Genomic DNA, 17,196 nt, shown 5'->3' on the forward strand with positions numbered 1-17,196 from the left:
CCTGCATCATAAATAATTCAGAAAGGCATAAATATATATAGTGCCACAGGACCTTGGCGGAGGGCTCGAGTGATCTTTTTAAAGAGGCTTGTGGCTTCAGCAGTTTATAGCCTGAGAAATCAGCTGTGACTTGATTCTGTGTTCAAGAAACACTTTCTTAAAGGGTTGGTCTGGTAAAAGGAACCTGCTAGTAATTAAGTAATTAAGTCCCATTACAGTAATGTGATTTTATATTCTGTGGCAGATTCAGAATGAATCATGATTTCAGCTTGGGTGTTGTGCAGCTCTCAGTAGGGGATCCAGTTTAGTTATGATCTGTGCTTTGAAGAGGCATGCTGCTGTAAATCATGTGGGATACGCTTTCTGAGTAATACTCAACAAAGGATATCAGTTGTGATCAGTTGTGTGAAAAATATAGTTCTACTCGGAAGATTACTCGGCTTACGATTCTTGCATTCAGTCTTAATTGCCCAGCAAAAGCATTTACATGAATATAAAGCTTTTGAGTTCCAAAAGAAACAATTCCCTATCAGTGGCCTTTCCTGTCTGCCTTCAGCTTATTATCAAATGAAGCAACAGCATGAAAATGCTTTTAATATCTTCACTTTGTTATATAGTGATGCCAAAAATAGCCGTTCACCTTCCCAGACATCAAGTTACAAGTTCAAAGTTCTGTTTGAGTGATGTGTATGCATTTTTCATTTTGTCTTCAGTGTTTCCACTTTCCACTGTTAGCTGAGCAGTGCTGCTGATTTCCTCTGTAGACTGTACTGTACCCCAGAGAAGGCATGAGAGCTGAATGGTTACAGACAGAGAGTGGGGTTGGGAGTGGGAAGCGGGAGCCCTGGATTTTGTGCTATATATACTCTTTATGTAATGTGTGGCATGGTGCTGTTGGTGTTTGGATGGAATTATATTTTTAGTAGGCTGACAGCATGGCTTGGATGAGTTGGATTCTTTGGTCTTTAATGTTGTGCTGTGCTCTAAAATGGGAGACACACTTTACGGCTCGGTGTGTTTACCGTTTACTCTTTCAAAGTTAAATGAACACTCAGGACTTTTCTGTGTGTTTTGAATCCACAGAAGTGCAATAGGCTACAACATTAATTTGTATTAGCTTGTACAATGGGATGGTCTGTCTAGTAGTGTTTGGCATGAAACGTTAACGTTATACAAATGCCTTATCTCTCAGAAATGCAAAATAGCTCCCATTTTACATTTAATAGTCATTTAGGTAGCTGATAGGCGCACCTGTACACTATAGATTCTTCTTTATGCTTCATTATGTGAATGCAATTTGTATTTAAGTGACCATTCTTTTCAAGGTCTTGCTTGTAGTAGTTTATTTGAATGAAGAGCAATTTATAAGCTTGGGTTGGCTTTGAAGGTTATAAGAGTGTAGGCTAATTGCTAAAACCACACAACGCATAATGCTCATTTACTTCTCATAGCCTGTGAAGTAATGGAACACACGCACGCGCACACAGACACACACATGCACACGCGCGCACACACACGCGCGCGCGCGCGTGTGTGCGCGCGCGCACACACACGCACGCACGCACGCACGCACGCACGCACGCACGCACGCACGCACGCACACACACACACACACACACACACACATTCTGGTGGTGTCCATGCTCACGTTCATGCTTTAATGGCAGAGGGGGCATGCAGTGGTGGACAGAATTAGGAATGTGTTTAACTACTGTTCCCCTAATGAAATCTTGTTAAGCTATCTGAGCACAAAGGATGAGTAACCCTTGCATGCACATTGATACTGGCAAAACTGGTGGGAAGATCCTGTTTGTTATTGTGTTTGACACCTGTATTTACTTTGAAGCCATTACATATATCAATATTGCTGTTTTGATGCACACATTTCGCTGGCAATAGAGCGCCGAAGTCCTCTGACGTCACTCACTCATCCCGTCGATTCCCCTGGTTCACGGAAGTAATTTCTCTATGGAGAATAACATCTTAAAATCGTTTCATATACTGTAAGCTTTGTGGTCCAAAAATAAACAAGCTGTCACGGTGTTATTGTCAGGGAGGTGTCTCTGTATCGTTTGCGACAGTCACTCATATATGATACAGTCTGTTTCTAGCGAAAATGTAACTAATTCAGTAGCAGTAACAATAGCGTTTTCTCTCAGTCAGTTGATTCTTCATGAGTGAAACTGCCGGGATGACCATGGGGATTACAATGCAAATAAAAAGTATGTGAACCCGTGGATTTGCGCCCTCTAGTGATATTGACGTCAGACTTCGGTGCTCTATCCAAACCCAAGAAAGAGTAAGACTAATAAGTAAGTACTAATAAAATCTTGCTAATAACAGGGTTACTTATACTACTTATAAAATCCTGTGCTTCTTCTTAAAAGTAAAACGAGAGTTCCCATTGAGGGTCCCTGTGGCTCTTAAATTTAGGAGGCCGTATAGTGTTTTGGAGTTTGTAGTCACTTTTCTGTGTTGAATTACTTAGTTATTTCCCAACTGCACAAGGTTTGAACAATCAAGCAGTATACCCTCACAGTAGCCAAAAGGTGAGTTAAATGATCTACTGTATGTTGTATGAGGCCTGGACATCTTATGAATCAGAGGTCCTGACTTTTTTTTTACAGTCTATGGTCCTGACTCCTCATCAATCTGCCTTATCAGGCATGACCAGACCCGTGGTGGAAAAAGTACTAAAATTTAAGTAAAGTATAAGTAAAAGTATCAATAGTGCAATGTTACAAGTAAAAGTGTGGAATTGAGTAAAAGTACAAAAGTATTACCATTAACATAATACCATTACCATTATCAAAATGTACTTAAAGTACTAAAAGTAGAAAGTACTCATTATGCAGAGTAAAAAATACCTACTTGAGTAAATGTACTTAGTTACATTCCACCACTAGACCAGACACTGTTAAGCACAACTATTCCTATTTGGCTTGTCACTGTTGGAAAATGATGAGGTGAGAGACATTTGTAATCTGAGTCCAGAACACAGTGAACCAGCGTTTTCTCAGCATCTGTCAATAGTTGTAGAGACAATAAACTCAAGCTCCCATCCCTCACATATAGGTACAGTATAGTAGAAGCTGCACTCCCTGACCTTGCTGGGATAAAACTGTAAGGCTTTCAATTGCAAAGAATACCAAGTCTTGCTTACTTAAAAGCTTTTAAAAGAGATAAGATGCATGTGGCTAGAATGTAGTTAGGCCTGCATTCACCTTAATGAATGGTGAAAATCAGCATGTCTTCTAGTCATGGGTAAAAAACATTAATGGCCTTGTGAAAGGAAAATATTAAAGGAGCATTCAGTGATTTGGGTGATTTAGAAAACCACCCAGTCCGCCCCGATAACAAAATGTGCACATGCACGCTCTACAGTGGGGGGAAGTGCAACAGGCCAACAGCACGTGCACCAAGGCCCGCTCCCACTCGATCATGATTGGAGGAAGGCCCCTCTCATCCGGATTGGATGACGGTTTTGCCACCCGCCACCAAAACTGAAACTAGGGTTTTTTGGACCCCAGGGGCTCACTGGGGACAGGGAGGAACTCCTTATATGGTCAGCACACTCTATAGTAGGGAGGATTATCCAGAAAAAAAGAAAAAATAAGTGATATTTGAATGAAGTCAAATCACTGAATATACCTTTAAGGATTGGGTTAAAAAGAACATGGAACTGGCTGACCGCAATAATTAGTTTTCCCCGCAATACTACAGTATTAGTATTATTTTAATCTGTCCTTGTTGAGTATCATCCATCATATAGCCTCCAAGAATTGATTTACTTCACTGCGTCATTGCTACTGCTGAAAAAGGTTGAAGCATCTTCATGTCGCTGGCTTCCATTTGAAAATTGATGTGACAATTTTAAGCCGGCTTCAGCATCACCAAATTCTTGCTGAGTCTGACAATAAATATCCTATTATAATTAATAGACATTGTGTGCTACTGCAAAGTTTAATGAGTTCTTTCCATAGTGTTAAACTAACAACTACAACTCTTGAATACAGTGAGTGGAACAGTTAAAACATGTTAACGAATGGTAAAGATCCCACACATAAAGTGCATAATGTAGGTCTTGTAGCCCTGGAAATAGTTGGCGCAACTTGGCACTTAACTAGTATAGCATCCCACAAACTTAGTTTGGGCTTATAGTTGGCAGTCTTTTCATGTAGCCTTCGGCCAACACATTTAAGCGAGCTAATACACCCGCAAATTAAACCACTCCTCCCCACACCCTCTGACACCATATGCCTGGAATCACGGGCCTTGTCTTGCTGGCTACAGCTGAAAATATTTAGAAATAAAATAAACAGACTCCTAGTTTAGAAAACCTGGTTGTAATAAACGGTCTTTCTCAAGAGTGTGGGGTGGGGTGGGGGTTAATAAAAGTACAAGGTTTCAAATGTTAGCCGACCTGGTGGTGTCCGCCCAGCCCAGAGAGTCACTCAGCATGCCTCCAGTCTCGAGTTTGACATTCCCTAACTTAGTGGTTCCCAAACGTATTACGATTTAAAAAAATCTTTTGAAATATTTACAAACTAATTGTAGGAAACAAAATAAACTGACCTGCGACCCACACATTGGCCCGACCCACTGTGCTCTAACTCCCGTGTGTGCAAATCTAGCCTCCCTCAGGAAACCTCTGGGATGGGGTTGAATTGAATTGTGACCAACTCTGGAACACATCCAGTTTGCACACATGTCTTTGCAGGCACAGTTATACTCTTTTCTCTATTCCGTTCCCTGTGGAACTTGGGAAGTGGTTAGCCAACCCCAGTTCTCCTTTTCTGCTAGATTGAGACTGAAGAGGGCAGGCTAGAATGGCAGTAGTGAAGTTGCACTTGAAACCCACGGGGACAGGACACTCTCCCCGGGGCTCTATTGTCAAGAACTTGAGCGATGAACCTGAGTCAGCCGCTGAGGAAGAATGATGAAATGTTGAAATAAGACTGGTGCTACCACACCCAGAGGCTGTAATAGAAAACGCCACTTGAACAATGAACATAATTCACATATGTACAGTACATTATTTCTATCATAACTAAAGCCGGCCAAGGCATGTATAGTGTGTGTCATGATGTGTGTGTATGTGTGTGTGTGTGTGTGTGTGTGTGTGTGTGTGTGTGTGTGTGTGTGTGTGTGTGTGTGTGTGCACTGTGCGCGCATGCGCGGCTGCACACGCATGTGTGCCTGCGCAGTGGTCCAGTCCTCACACATGCGTCACAAGATCAGACACGGTCGTCGACAAAGACAACTTTATTAACAAAATATTGTGCTGTTTAGTTTTGTTCCTTACTTACTGTCTAAACACAAAATCCTGATCCCCACTGCTCTACCCCCTGAGCCAGTGAATGAATGGGGTATTGGGTTCACACTTTGTGGAGCTGTCGTTTTCTGAGCTTTGACGACCAAAAGTACTATATAATAACAATGAATGAGATACTTACTCAAAGGTAGTTTTTGGAGGTTATAATTGCATTTACAATGACTGAAGGTATCATGAGTAAAGGTGAGAGCAGAGTTGTGTGTACAAGCCAAGGCAAAAGTGACGTTACTTACAGTTTCTTGGAATAGCTGTAACAAAATAACCGTTGGCCATATACTACAGTATCGTATGATGTACAGTAAGAGCAAAATTGCGCTGTATGAAATGAATATGATCAATTGTACTGTAACAGTTTAAACTTAGAATCACTATTATTAGTATTATTTTAATCTGTCCTTGTTGAGTGAAGACTACATCGTGTCAGATGTGATCTGACAGACTTTGGTATCTCTTGGCTTCATTACATTGTTTTTTTGTCCCTCAGCCCAATGCTCAATGGATTTGCAAAGACCACTGTCTCAACCATTTGGCAAACAATTTGTATTTTGTATCTATTTTCCTGTGCCACGTGACTGCACAGACTCACAGTGTTTCATAGTACAAACTGCATTTAATCCAACTTGTGCCCTCTTTCTCTCTTGGCCTTCCCCTATTCTATCTACCTCTGCTTTGCACTCGTCTCATTGTAGAAGTCCAATGGGGAGGATTATAGATTGTAGAAAAACATATACAAAATAAAAATATGTTTTGCAGCTGTGAAGGAGTGAATGTTTGTTGTCACTTCCTTTCATAATTGAACCATGTGTGAACTTGACAGCAATAAATACTCAGTATTATTATTATAAGGACTTTTAGCTGCAACATGGACGTGGTGTCGATAATAGTGTAATAAGAATTCTCAGAAATTCCAATGTCTATAATATGTAACTGCTTTCCCACATGGGTTCTTGTTTGATGTGAGCTACGCAACATTTTGCATTATTAACAAAACAAAAACAAAAAGAAGATTATGAATTGGTTGTGAAGTTGTGAACTGAGCTTGCCGGCTTTTCATGGTTTGTTTTGGCTACACAATTGTGACGTCCATGATGTTCCAAGTTTCACGCAAAGGCTCAAAGCTACCTTTGATCTGTGATAATTCCAGTGTCAAATCATTATTTCCTACATCAAGAGTAAGAATTTGTCACTCACTCATACAGTCACATAGATACTCATCAGTTGGTGTGGCATGTTCCGCAAGACTGTGCTAACAGCAACACTGTACAATATGAAGATAATACTGGACTGTAATGAAATGAAAAAACAAACAAACAAAAAACAATTAATTCTTCTAAATTAAGAGAGACACAAGATATCTCAAGTACACACATTTCTGTGGTTTCTGTGGTATTTCTTCTGTATTCTGTTAGTTGTGTCCTTTTTTTGCTGAGTAACAGTTTGGGTTCTCCCCCTCCCCTGAAGCCTTCTAATCAAGAGGTGTTTATGTGACCACACCGGGACATTCTTTACATGAGGTGTGAGGAGAATAGACCGAATCATCAAGTTATCACCACAACCTAATATTTATTTCCGTGTAGATAATGCCGGCAGCGTCACATTAGAACGGTATTATTTATTAATTTATCTGGAAGAACATGATATAGTTATGATTATTAGAATACTTTTTGTTCTAAATATCCACAGGTTGACGAACTAAACATGTTCTGGGTACTTTCTTTTATATTGTGTAAATATCCATAGACATTCTACCGGAAATATTGCTCTTTTGTTTACGAACATTCTGATTTGGTCTATACTGCACTTTTCAAAAGAAAAGCCTAGGCCCCTCTGCGTTGCAATTAGTCAGTAATGTTCTACTTAACACGTGCTCTTTTGTGTTATGAAAACATGTCTGGCAGCCACATGTAGCTCCTCTCCTCTGCACACAGGCACATTCCATTCACATTCCACTAGCTTCATTTCAGCTTTATGACTTTATGATATTATGGAATGTCCCCATCCTCTAACCACAAAATAATATTTACACACCGCCCGTTGTTTCTGTCGTTTTCCCTCTCATCTTCCCTTCCTTCAACCTCCATTCTTTCTCACCTTGCCATGCAGGACGCCAGCGGGGATGGGAGATGATGGAGGACAAAGGCCCTCGCGTAGCCGACTACTTTGTGGTGGCTGGACTGACGGATGCGTCCACGCCACTGGACCAGGCGGTCCACTTCGACGACGCGTGCCACAAGACGGCGCGGCCTAAGGCGCCCATCACAGACGTGGCGGTGGTGATCCGCTCGCTGGGCGAGGAGGTGCCGCCAGGCTTCACCTGCATTGAGAGCACGCCCGGCGGCCTGTCGGCCGACCTCAACAACGGAGGCCTCATGGCGCCTCAGATCTTTGTGTGCTACAGACGGGGCCGCGACAAGCCGCCGCTCACCGACCTAGGGTGAGTTCCTTTAACGTTTATAAGGCACTGAGTATTTCAGTAAAGTGAAGTATCACACACAGTGTGTGTGGTATAGTTCCTCAGGTTTGCTCCACAGTGCCTCTGGCTTGGCCAGGAGCTTCAAGGAATACAATTCCAATTCCACTGTTCATGGGTGGGAGCCTGGTAAGGTATGGGTGACCCTTACATGTCGGTCGGCTGTTCATCATGTTCCTCCACACGCATTACATCCTCCCGGGAAACTCCTTACTATCAGTAAAAAGAACCAGCTTTTGTATTGTGTTCTGGAGCTGGAAACAAGAGGTTGTCATACCGTCCACAGAAACATTTGGCAACCGCGCTGGACTGTTTCAGCTGTTGTGATCACTGACCATGTAGCTATAGGGTGCACTCCTGAAATGCTTCCGTGTTCCCGGAAGTGCGTCAATTTCGTCAGTCTCGCTTCTTAACCCATTGATGCCTGAGGCCGAATCTGGGAACGCCTTCTAGGGCCTGACCTAAGGTTTCTAAAAACCTTCAAATTCTGATTAATTATCTTTTAAATAGTTATGTTGCTACATGTATAGCAATAGCTGATGAGACGCAGAGAGCGCGCCGGCATCAAGGGTAGAACAACGTATACGTTGCATCAGGCATCAATGTTAAAGGAGCATTCAGTGATTTTGGTGATTTGGAAAATGTGCACACGCACGGACTACAGTGAGAGGACACGCAACAGGCCAACAACACGCACACCAAGGCCCGCCCCCGCTCGATCATGATTGGCGGAAGGCCCCTCTCCATCCTGATTGGATGACGGCTGAGCCACCTAGCCAAAAACGAAACCTAAGGTTTGTTTGACCCCAGGGGTTAACTGGGGACAGGGAGGAACTCCTTATATGGTCAGCACACTCTATAGTATGGAGGATTATCACAATAAAACAAAAAAATAAGTGATATTTGAATTAAGTGAAATCTCTGAATATACCTTTAAAGGGGCCGCATAGGGCTAAAACCTTGGCGGTCTGAGCCACTACTAGATGGTGCTGTTGGGCAGTCAAAGAGTTACCACGGAGCCTGCCAGAAACGTAGTAAGCGTATAATTACTTTTGTCTGGCAGCCTGTCTGCCAGAACCGTAACCTACGTTTACTAGGATTTATATTCTTTAATCCATGTTTTGATCGGATCGAATCGTTAGCTGCTGCTCGTTAGCATCACAGTGTAAGTGGGACAGTGACTGCGGCCATTTTGAAGATGCACGTGCATCCACGGCCGACAGCAGGCGCTGTGATACTTGCGGTCGGGTTTTTTCTGCACCGAGCGAGAGAACAGCAACCGGTCAAGACACCACACACAGCATTATGTCATCGTAACACCCGGTTACAGATATTTGGCTCTTCAAAATAAGGTTTGCAAGCGGAAAACGTAATAGATTAATTAATCCTGGCGGTCATTTTTTTTTTTTTTTTTTTAATGTTTTTTTTTGTGGCTTTCGCCTTTATTTTGTATTTTTTTATGGAGGGACAGACCGTAGGCTGACAGGAAATGGGGAGAGAGATGGGGGGGTGACATGCAGTAAAGGCCGTCGGGATCGGGAGTCGAACCCGCTGCACACTGCCAGACTGGATTGCCAGCCATGGTGCCTGGACCGCTGAGCCAAAAAAGCAACAGTTGCTAAATTAGCATTGGACCATCGCTATTGGGGGATGGGGCTTAGGGAACGGTCCATTGGCTCCCTTGATTTCCACTGGCGTCCCCTCTGGGGGCCACGACCCCCCCAAAACCTGTTAACTAGCCATATCAGCAGCAAGTGCTGCCTCTTTGGACTATCAGCACATACGGTTTGCTGAGGCCCTCTGAACACAGCCTCTGTCTGTGTAAGCGCTTGATAAGCATTCAGTCTGCAGTGGATCTGGTGTTAGCACTGTTTAGTGTTGTCACCACCTGCTTGTGCCAGTCAGGCCTGTCCAGCAGCCTACAGTACAATGCTTTCAGTCCTTAAAGGTTGTTTTTGTTGAATTGGTGATGGCATATGTGAGTCTCAGACCGTTTCCATCATATTTTATACATCCACTTAGATTGTTAAAGTTGGCAAAAATGATGTGCTGGGACTACTACAGTACGTATGTATGCATGACCCATAATGTCAAAAATTGTTGTGCCGGAGTGTCACTTGGAGTTCTACTGTATTTGTCTACGTACTTTGCCAGTGTTAGTGAATTACGAATTCAAGTTGTTGGCTCCCGGTCGCTGCCCGCACAGAATACAAAACTCTGATGCTTGCATTCAAAGCAACCAAAGGTATGGCTCCCCCCATATCTTGAAAGTATGATCGAACCCTACAAACCCTCCCGCGCACTCAGATCAGCCAACGCAGGGAAGCTGGAAGTACCTTCACTAAAAACACCGGGACAACGCTCCATACGTCCCAAACTCTTCTCCCTTATGGCTCCAGAAATATGGAATGCACTTCCCATTACAATCAGAACTGCAGCCTCACTCCCAATCTTCCGCCGTAGTCTGAAAACCCACCTTTTCAGACTCCATCATGGCCCATAGCACTTGCCCTAGCCCCTTAGATACTGTAGCACTTTATGTAGACTTAGATAGCATTTTATACAGACTTATAGCAGCATGTAGACAGCACTAGAATTGCATTTTATGTAGTCATAGCACTTTATAGTATATGTATATAGTATAGTATATACGTATGTATAGTTTATATGTATAGTTTAGTTTCATTATATAGATATTCCACTGTTACGTTCTTAGCTTACGCATGTTTCATGATAACTACTTTTTATGTATGTGATGTATTGCCATGCTTTTGTTCTTGCTTAATGTAAGTCGCTCTGGATTAAGAGCGTCTGCTAAATGCCTAAATTGTAAATTGTAACTAAAAAGTTAGTTTCACTGCAACACATTTCAATAAAAGTTCCTTGCATGTACCCCATGCCTGGCAATAAAGTGCTTCTAATTCTGAATACATAAAGTAATTATGTGACTGACTGACGGCCGTTTCCCCACCCACCAAATGGTTTGACAGATGAACCGCTTCTGGTGCATTCCTTACCAGCGGTGGATAATCAAGTGGATTCCACCCCTCAATTGTCAACGACAATTACGCGAATGAATGCTTAGCATACACCAATTTATCCTCCTCTACAGGGTGTTGTATGAGTGGAAGGAGCGGCTGAAGGTGGGCTGTCACCTCATCCAGACGACGCCCTGCGGTCGTCCTGCCAACATCAGCAGTACCTCGTCCCAGCGCATCTACATCACCTACCGCCGGGCCCCCGAGGGCCAGACGTATGCCGCCCTGGCCGTCACGGACATCTGCATCATCATCCCTGGCAAGGGAGAGACACCGCCTCACACCTTCTGCAAGGTGGAGAAAAATCTCAACAGCAGCATGGTGAGGTTTGAATGATTGTGCACACCCTCTGTCTACTAGTGCAATTTTAGATTTGACCACTTTGTTACACAAATTGTCATTATCCATAAAAACCATGTTTCAACAACACTAGGGTTCACTACAACATGGCTCGTGGAGCTCAGACTTCATATAAATTAAAGTTAAATATTTCAAAAAATATTAAACATATGTAGGTGGAAGGTACTTGGTAATTCTAATAATGACTATTTGGTTATCAGTGATGATTACACAATTATGAATTTCTTTAGTTGGGATTTTGGTTGGTTTTGAACAAAAGAAAAGGACATACTGTACCAACCTTAACATGCTTTGCATTGTGCAGTTTCCGCACATGCTTTATCAGAAGCTTTGACTGGAGATCATTAGCACTGAAGTGTCTCTTATTCTGAGGTTTGGTTGATACAGTACATGGAGGTTGATAGGCTCGACGCTCCTTCCCCGCACCCCTATACTTTATTGAGACAGACAGACAGACAGACAGGAGAGCTGACAGGACGAACTACAGGATGTAGGAGAAACACACAGGATGAAAGCCATCACAGGATTTGATCCCGGGCCATTTGGGTGTGGTTTCCAAAGCAAATGTCTTAACTGCTATACCATCGACAGGCACTGGTATTATTTCCTTTGTTGAGACACAAGGCAGGAAAGCTGATGAGAACGTGTGTGTGTGTGTGTGTGTGTGTGTGTGTGTGTGTGTGCGTGTGTGCGTGCGTGCGTGCGTGCGTGCGTGCGTGCGTGCGTGCGTGTACACACACACATGTGCACACATATACACCAGTTGTAAAATATCTGATTTACAAATTAGCAAACATGACACATGGCACAAGTATTCATGGTGTGCGTCTCATAATTAGGCTTAAAGGACCATACTGGTCCCTTAAAAAGTGGGATGCTAACTTTTTTTTATTGTATTGTCATCCCTCAGACAAGACTTTTCCATAAGAAATGTAAGTGATGCGGTGGTACTGGGCTGGTGACAGTGACTTTCCGCCGTGCAATAAAACCAGTCACATACCATACATACAGTATATAGCACACCTATTAGTGGTGGCTGCAAGTGGAGAGGAAAGGAAAGGGGAGAGTACATGGTGTAATGCAGAGCCATAGAGTAAGACAGAGTTACGCAAACTCCGTTCACTTCATGGGGCCAGTCCAATAGCGGCTCTTCTACATAGACTTCTATTGAGCATGGGGACAACCGGAAGTTTACGGAATGCATTGGAGTCTATGGGCTCACGCGAATACATGAACCACGTGACCAGGCTGTTTTCTGCCCCCTCAATATCGCAACTCTTCTATTAGATGGCTCAGCCTCTGGTGTAATGATACTGCCAGAGCTCTTGCCCTTTCTGCACGACTCTCCAGCTGAGTTGTTTTTAAGTAGCGAGGGACAGATTGTAGATCGTGGGAAGGATGCACAAACCACAAAAGAAAGCTGCCCCAAAAAGCTTTGAATACCCCTGGATATTTTCTCCCCAAGTGTGTGTTTTGTGGAATCAAAAGCTAATAAATCTGTCTTTTCAATGAGAGAAAACAAGTCACTTAACTTTTCCCCTTTCTCTCCATGTAGGCTATCTGGTTTCCTCTTAACTCCTAGCTATAGTACTCCATCTATCTCTCTCTCTCTCTGCACACGCACGCACACGCGCGCGCACACACACACGCACGCACATGCACGCGCACGCGCACACACACACACACACACACACACACACACACACACACACACACACACACACACACACACACACACACACACACACACACACACACACACACACACACATACACACATACACACACACACCCATACACACACACACACACTACATGACTTGGCCGGCTGGCGACTGCACTAAAAGTGTCCTTGCTGTGTCAGCCAGGTCTGTTTTTATCATTGGGTTGAGCGGGCCAGTCCGTTGAGGAAACCTCTGACTGTGTGTGTTTGCATGCATGTGTGTGGCAGGCTGCACGTGTGTATAAAAAGTCTTGTAAGCCTAGAGGGAGTGAGCCAGGAAATGGAGCTGGGTAGAGAGAGAGAGAGAGAGAGAGAGAGAGAGATTGAAAGAGAGACCATCAGAGACTTGCAAATGGTGCACACAGCAAAAATGGCCTAAACGCACGCACGCACGCAGACACAGTACACAAAAATTCATATTTAGAAAGCTTGGCATGTTTTTGTCTGTTACTTATTGTACAGGTTTTGAATATTCTAATAGTCTGTTACCTTGAGAAGTTACAGTATGAAGGGATTTGCAAAGCAGTTGGTTGAAAGGTTGGGCCAAGGATGAACCTTTTTCATGCTGACAAAAACAGAAATGCACATAACTTCTGAGCAGATTAACATAACGCCACAATACTTTAAAGGTTTGTCATGAGCCCAAGAAGAAGTGATTAACTTGTCACACTCTGTTTTGTTGCCATCCTCCAGTGTCCGTTCACGCGTCGGCTTATGCATCATGAAGTTATAATTGGCCAAAAGGGGACATGGCGTGCCGTCAGAATCACTGCAACACCTAATAGACAAACTGACACCTTGGTGGAGGTCTGTGCTCTACTGAGCACACACTTCAGAATGATTTATTGTAAAGATAAATTTAGCCTCTAAAGGCAAAGGGCTTCTTACCACTTCTGTGTCATACAGAGCAGTGTTGGCCCTATGATAACATCACACACTGAGGTCGATTCTAGAAATGTCTTCTAAATCCTAAAGGTTTTCTGAAAAACCTCTGTTTCTCTGTCAGTGGAACTCAACCTTTTTCATGCCAAGGACCCCCAGAATGATCTGTATTTGGCCGCCGACCCCCCATCTCAAAATATGTTGTTCCAGGGACTCCCCCAGAAGCACAGATTTGAGTTAAAAAAATAGCACACCTACAAGTTCGTAGCGCGGCACTCGGTGCCGCGCTATGAGCTTGTAGATCTGCTATTTTTCAATAGCTAAAGTATAACATAATGCTTCAAACACCAACAGGGGTTCCCGCCCCAAAATGGTTTAAGCTACAGTGCCATACAGTAGATTGTGGACCCCATGATAACATCACCCTGAACAGTTATTAAACAAGCTTCTATAACCATGGCACGGGCACCGTAGAGTTTTCCCCAACATGTAAAATATTAATATGTGGCTTTTCTAACACCATTTTGTGTCTTTTTCAGTGGGGATCCTCCGTGTACCTGTGTTATAAGAAGTCTGTGGCTAAGACCAACACGATAGCCTACAAGGCAGGTGAGTGGCCTCCAATGTTCTCCCTCTGATAATAAGAAATAAATAAAACTATGGTGATGATGTCAGAAACCCAGGATAGGAAATGCATGAAGCAACAGGGGGGGAGGAAAGTTTTGGTAATAGAAGATAAAAAGATGAAAATGAATATGCGTAATCTCAGCAGGTGTGTGTATCTGCCGCTACAGTGCAGTGCACTGTAGCGGGGGTAAATCAATTATTTACCCCCTACAACTCTGCATGGTATGTAGAAGAGTTTGTACAGGTTGTCAGTGTAAAATATGTGCAGCATGAATCCTGAACATGCACTGAGGGTCTACAGTTTTACAGTACACAGTAAGAAATGCAAAAATGGACCCATAAAGAAACTTTTTTAGATATAGATTTGAACAGTAAATGTAAATGGTGTGTATTTCTATAGCACCTTTATCCAAAGCACTTTACAGATGTGTATTCAAGGTACCATCCTCATCTGGAGAGGTTAGGGGTTTGGTGTCTTGCTCACTGAGAATAGAAATTCCAGAAAGAGCTGGGAATTGAACTGGGAATCTTCCCAAACGGCCACTCTACCTCCTGAGCAACAGCAACAGCCACATCATGTGATTAATGTGTATATACTTTAATAAGTAGGACAGTACAAGCTGTCCTGTCTCCTAGTTCCCCATTATCACAGGTATTGACCAGAGTTTCCAAATCTTCAACAAATCGTTGTAAAGTACTGTGGTTGTTGTTGGTCTGATTTGGAAGGCTGCCAAAGAGGTTAACAGCTCAGTTTATGTCAAGTGGAAGGAAATAAGTGCAGCCATTGCTGCTATGGATAAGAGCACAAAATGTGGTTGACACATGTGATAATAAAATACCTGACCACCACCGGGTTCGAAACAATATACAAACACAATTGGCTTGTGTTCGGGGGAGGGAAGCCTCGCAGGGAGGCTGATATACAGCATTTGTCACTGCAGTTACTACTCCTACGGGCTGGGGCAGCACCTGTCAGCAGGGACTGTTGGGTGGGAGAAGTAGGAGGGTCCCCCTGGTGGGGGCTCCTCACTGGCAGGTGAGCCCGTAGGCTACAGCAGCTGTGGCAACACACAGGGTGTGTTGGGGAGGAATTAATTGGCATGATGATGACTAAATTGGGGAGAAAAGAAATAAGCAAAATCAAATAAAAAATAATCCATAGCAATGCATCTGGTCATTTTTTAAGATATCTTGTCTGGGAACAAAGCAAAGTGGTGCACACATGAACTGACATACTGACCCGCATGGCATTTTCCAAGCCACACCAATAGCAGGGCTATAAACAAAATAAAACAACAAAAACTGTGTCAGTGTGGGATTCTTTATAGAAACGTGGCCTTTGAGGGGCCATGAGACTGCTTGTCGTGTGCTGGCATCTCCAGGCCTGTTTAAGCTTGTTGAGGTGTGAGATGTTGCAAACATACAACACTATAAATTGTTTTATATAAATAAATATTTTCGACCGGGTTTTTATTATTCCTGTTACTAAAGGCTGAGGAATGCAAAACAAATCATTATACAGAGGTGTTTTTTATTAACTGTTATTCCCGCAACTGCTAATTACAGAGTTGACACATTGAATTGGTCTCTTCAAACGCAGTAATCACAGGGGAGTGTTTGCACTCTGTGAACTTCAGGTAATGAAGTTGTAGAGTGGTAATAAATAACCCTCTCTTGGTTTTTGCCCCTCTCTCTAGGTTTGTTCAGCAGATATCCAGAGGAGGACTATGAGTCCTTCCCACTGCCAGAGTCTGTCCCTCTGTTCTGTCTGCCCATGGGGGCCACTATCGAGTGCTGGCCTGCCCAGACCAAATACTCTCTCCCAGTCTTCTCCACATTTGTTCTGACCGGATCTTCTGGGGAGAAGGTGAGATACAGGGACACACGTGTTGCTGTTTGTTTATCTCTCTCCCTTCATGTCTCTCTCTCTCTGAAGCTCTATTCCTCTTATTATTTCTCTCTATCTTTCTCTGTACGTCTATATCTCTCTATGTCTCTCTGTCTCCCCCTTTTTTACATAGGAGCGCAAAGAGTAAAAGTGTTACTTTTGCTCAAGTAGAAATACAATTACTTGTGTTGAAAAATCCCAAAGTAAAAGTACAAAAGTAGCTCTCTTGAATACTACTGTTATGGTTATTTACACCTTAGTGAAGAGTGTGAAAGTACCCCCAACGTGCCATTAGTCCATGCATTATACACTGCATGGTCACAGTCCAATGTGACATGTGACATCCTGACATAACAATGAATAAGAATTAATGCATTCTACAAACAAATCCCCGTACAATCCAGTGATGTTCTCCAAAGTGGTGAGCATCTTTTCATTGTAAGAAACCTTTCTGAAAATTTAAGAGAAGAGGTTCAAAGCATATGCCCCAGTGGAATATCCTCCTGATTGTGTCATAATTAACAGCATAAATGTAGGCTACCCTGCAGTGTTGGGGAAGCTGCTCTGAAAATGTAGTTAACTAAACTATTACTCTACGCTGAAAATAGCTGAGCGGAGACCAATGAGCGAGAAGTAGTTACGCTAAGCCAACTGCATTGAAGCTACTTCTTACAACATTTAACGATAAACATGCTTTTACTAGCTGTGTTGTCAGAAAATCAAAGTGAAGCCAAACAATAATCAAACATGGATATTGTGAAAATGATAATGTAAATCTGTTGGCTTGTCGCATTAAAAAGGTTGCTATAGTATGCTGAAGTCTCTGATATTGAAGTTTCCCACTAGCACTGGGATGTAGCCAGTGTAGGCATA

General features: G+C 43.0%; 1 protein-coding gene across 2 annotated transcripts in view; it reads left to right on the forward strand.

Annotated features, from left to right (window-relative positions):
• LOC306920826 (C-myc promoter-binding protein-like) overlaps positions 1–17,196 on the forward strand; it is a 66,407-nt gene that overhangs the window by 7,152 nt on the left and 42,059 nt on the right. For both annotated transcript variants that reach the window (XM_079497740.1, XM_079497741.1), the window contains exons 2-5: positions 7,439–7,769; positions 10,918–11,164; positions 14,348–14,417; positions 16,133–16,302. In XM_079497740.1, the coding sequence (XP_079353866.1) occupies positions 7,459–7,769; positions 10,918–11,164; positions 14,348–14,417; positions 16,133–16,302 (798 nt within the window). In that variant the 5' untranslated portion in view covers positions 7,439–7,458. The remainder of the gene's footprint in view (positions 1–7,438; positions 7,770–10,917; positions 11,165–14,347; positions 14,418–16,132; positions 16,303–17,196) is intronic.

Source organism: Electrona antarctica (genome assembly GCF_951216825.1).
Source record: "Electrona antarctica genome assembly, chromosome: 3".
Taxonomy (NCBI): Eukaryota; Metazoa; Chordata; class Actinopteri; order Myctophiformes; family Myctophidae; genus Electrona; species Electrona antarctica.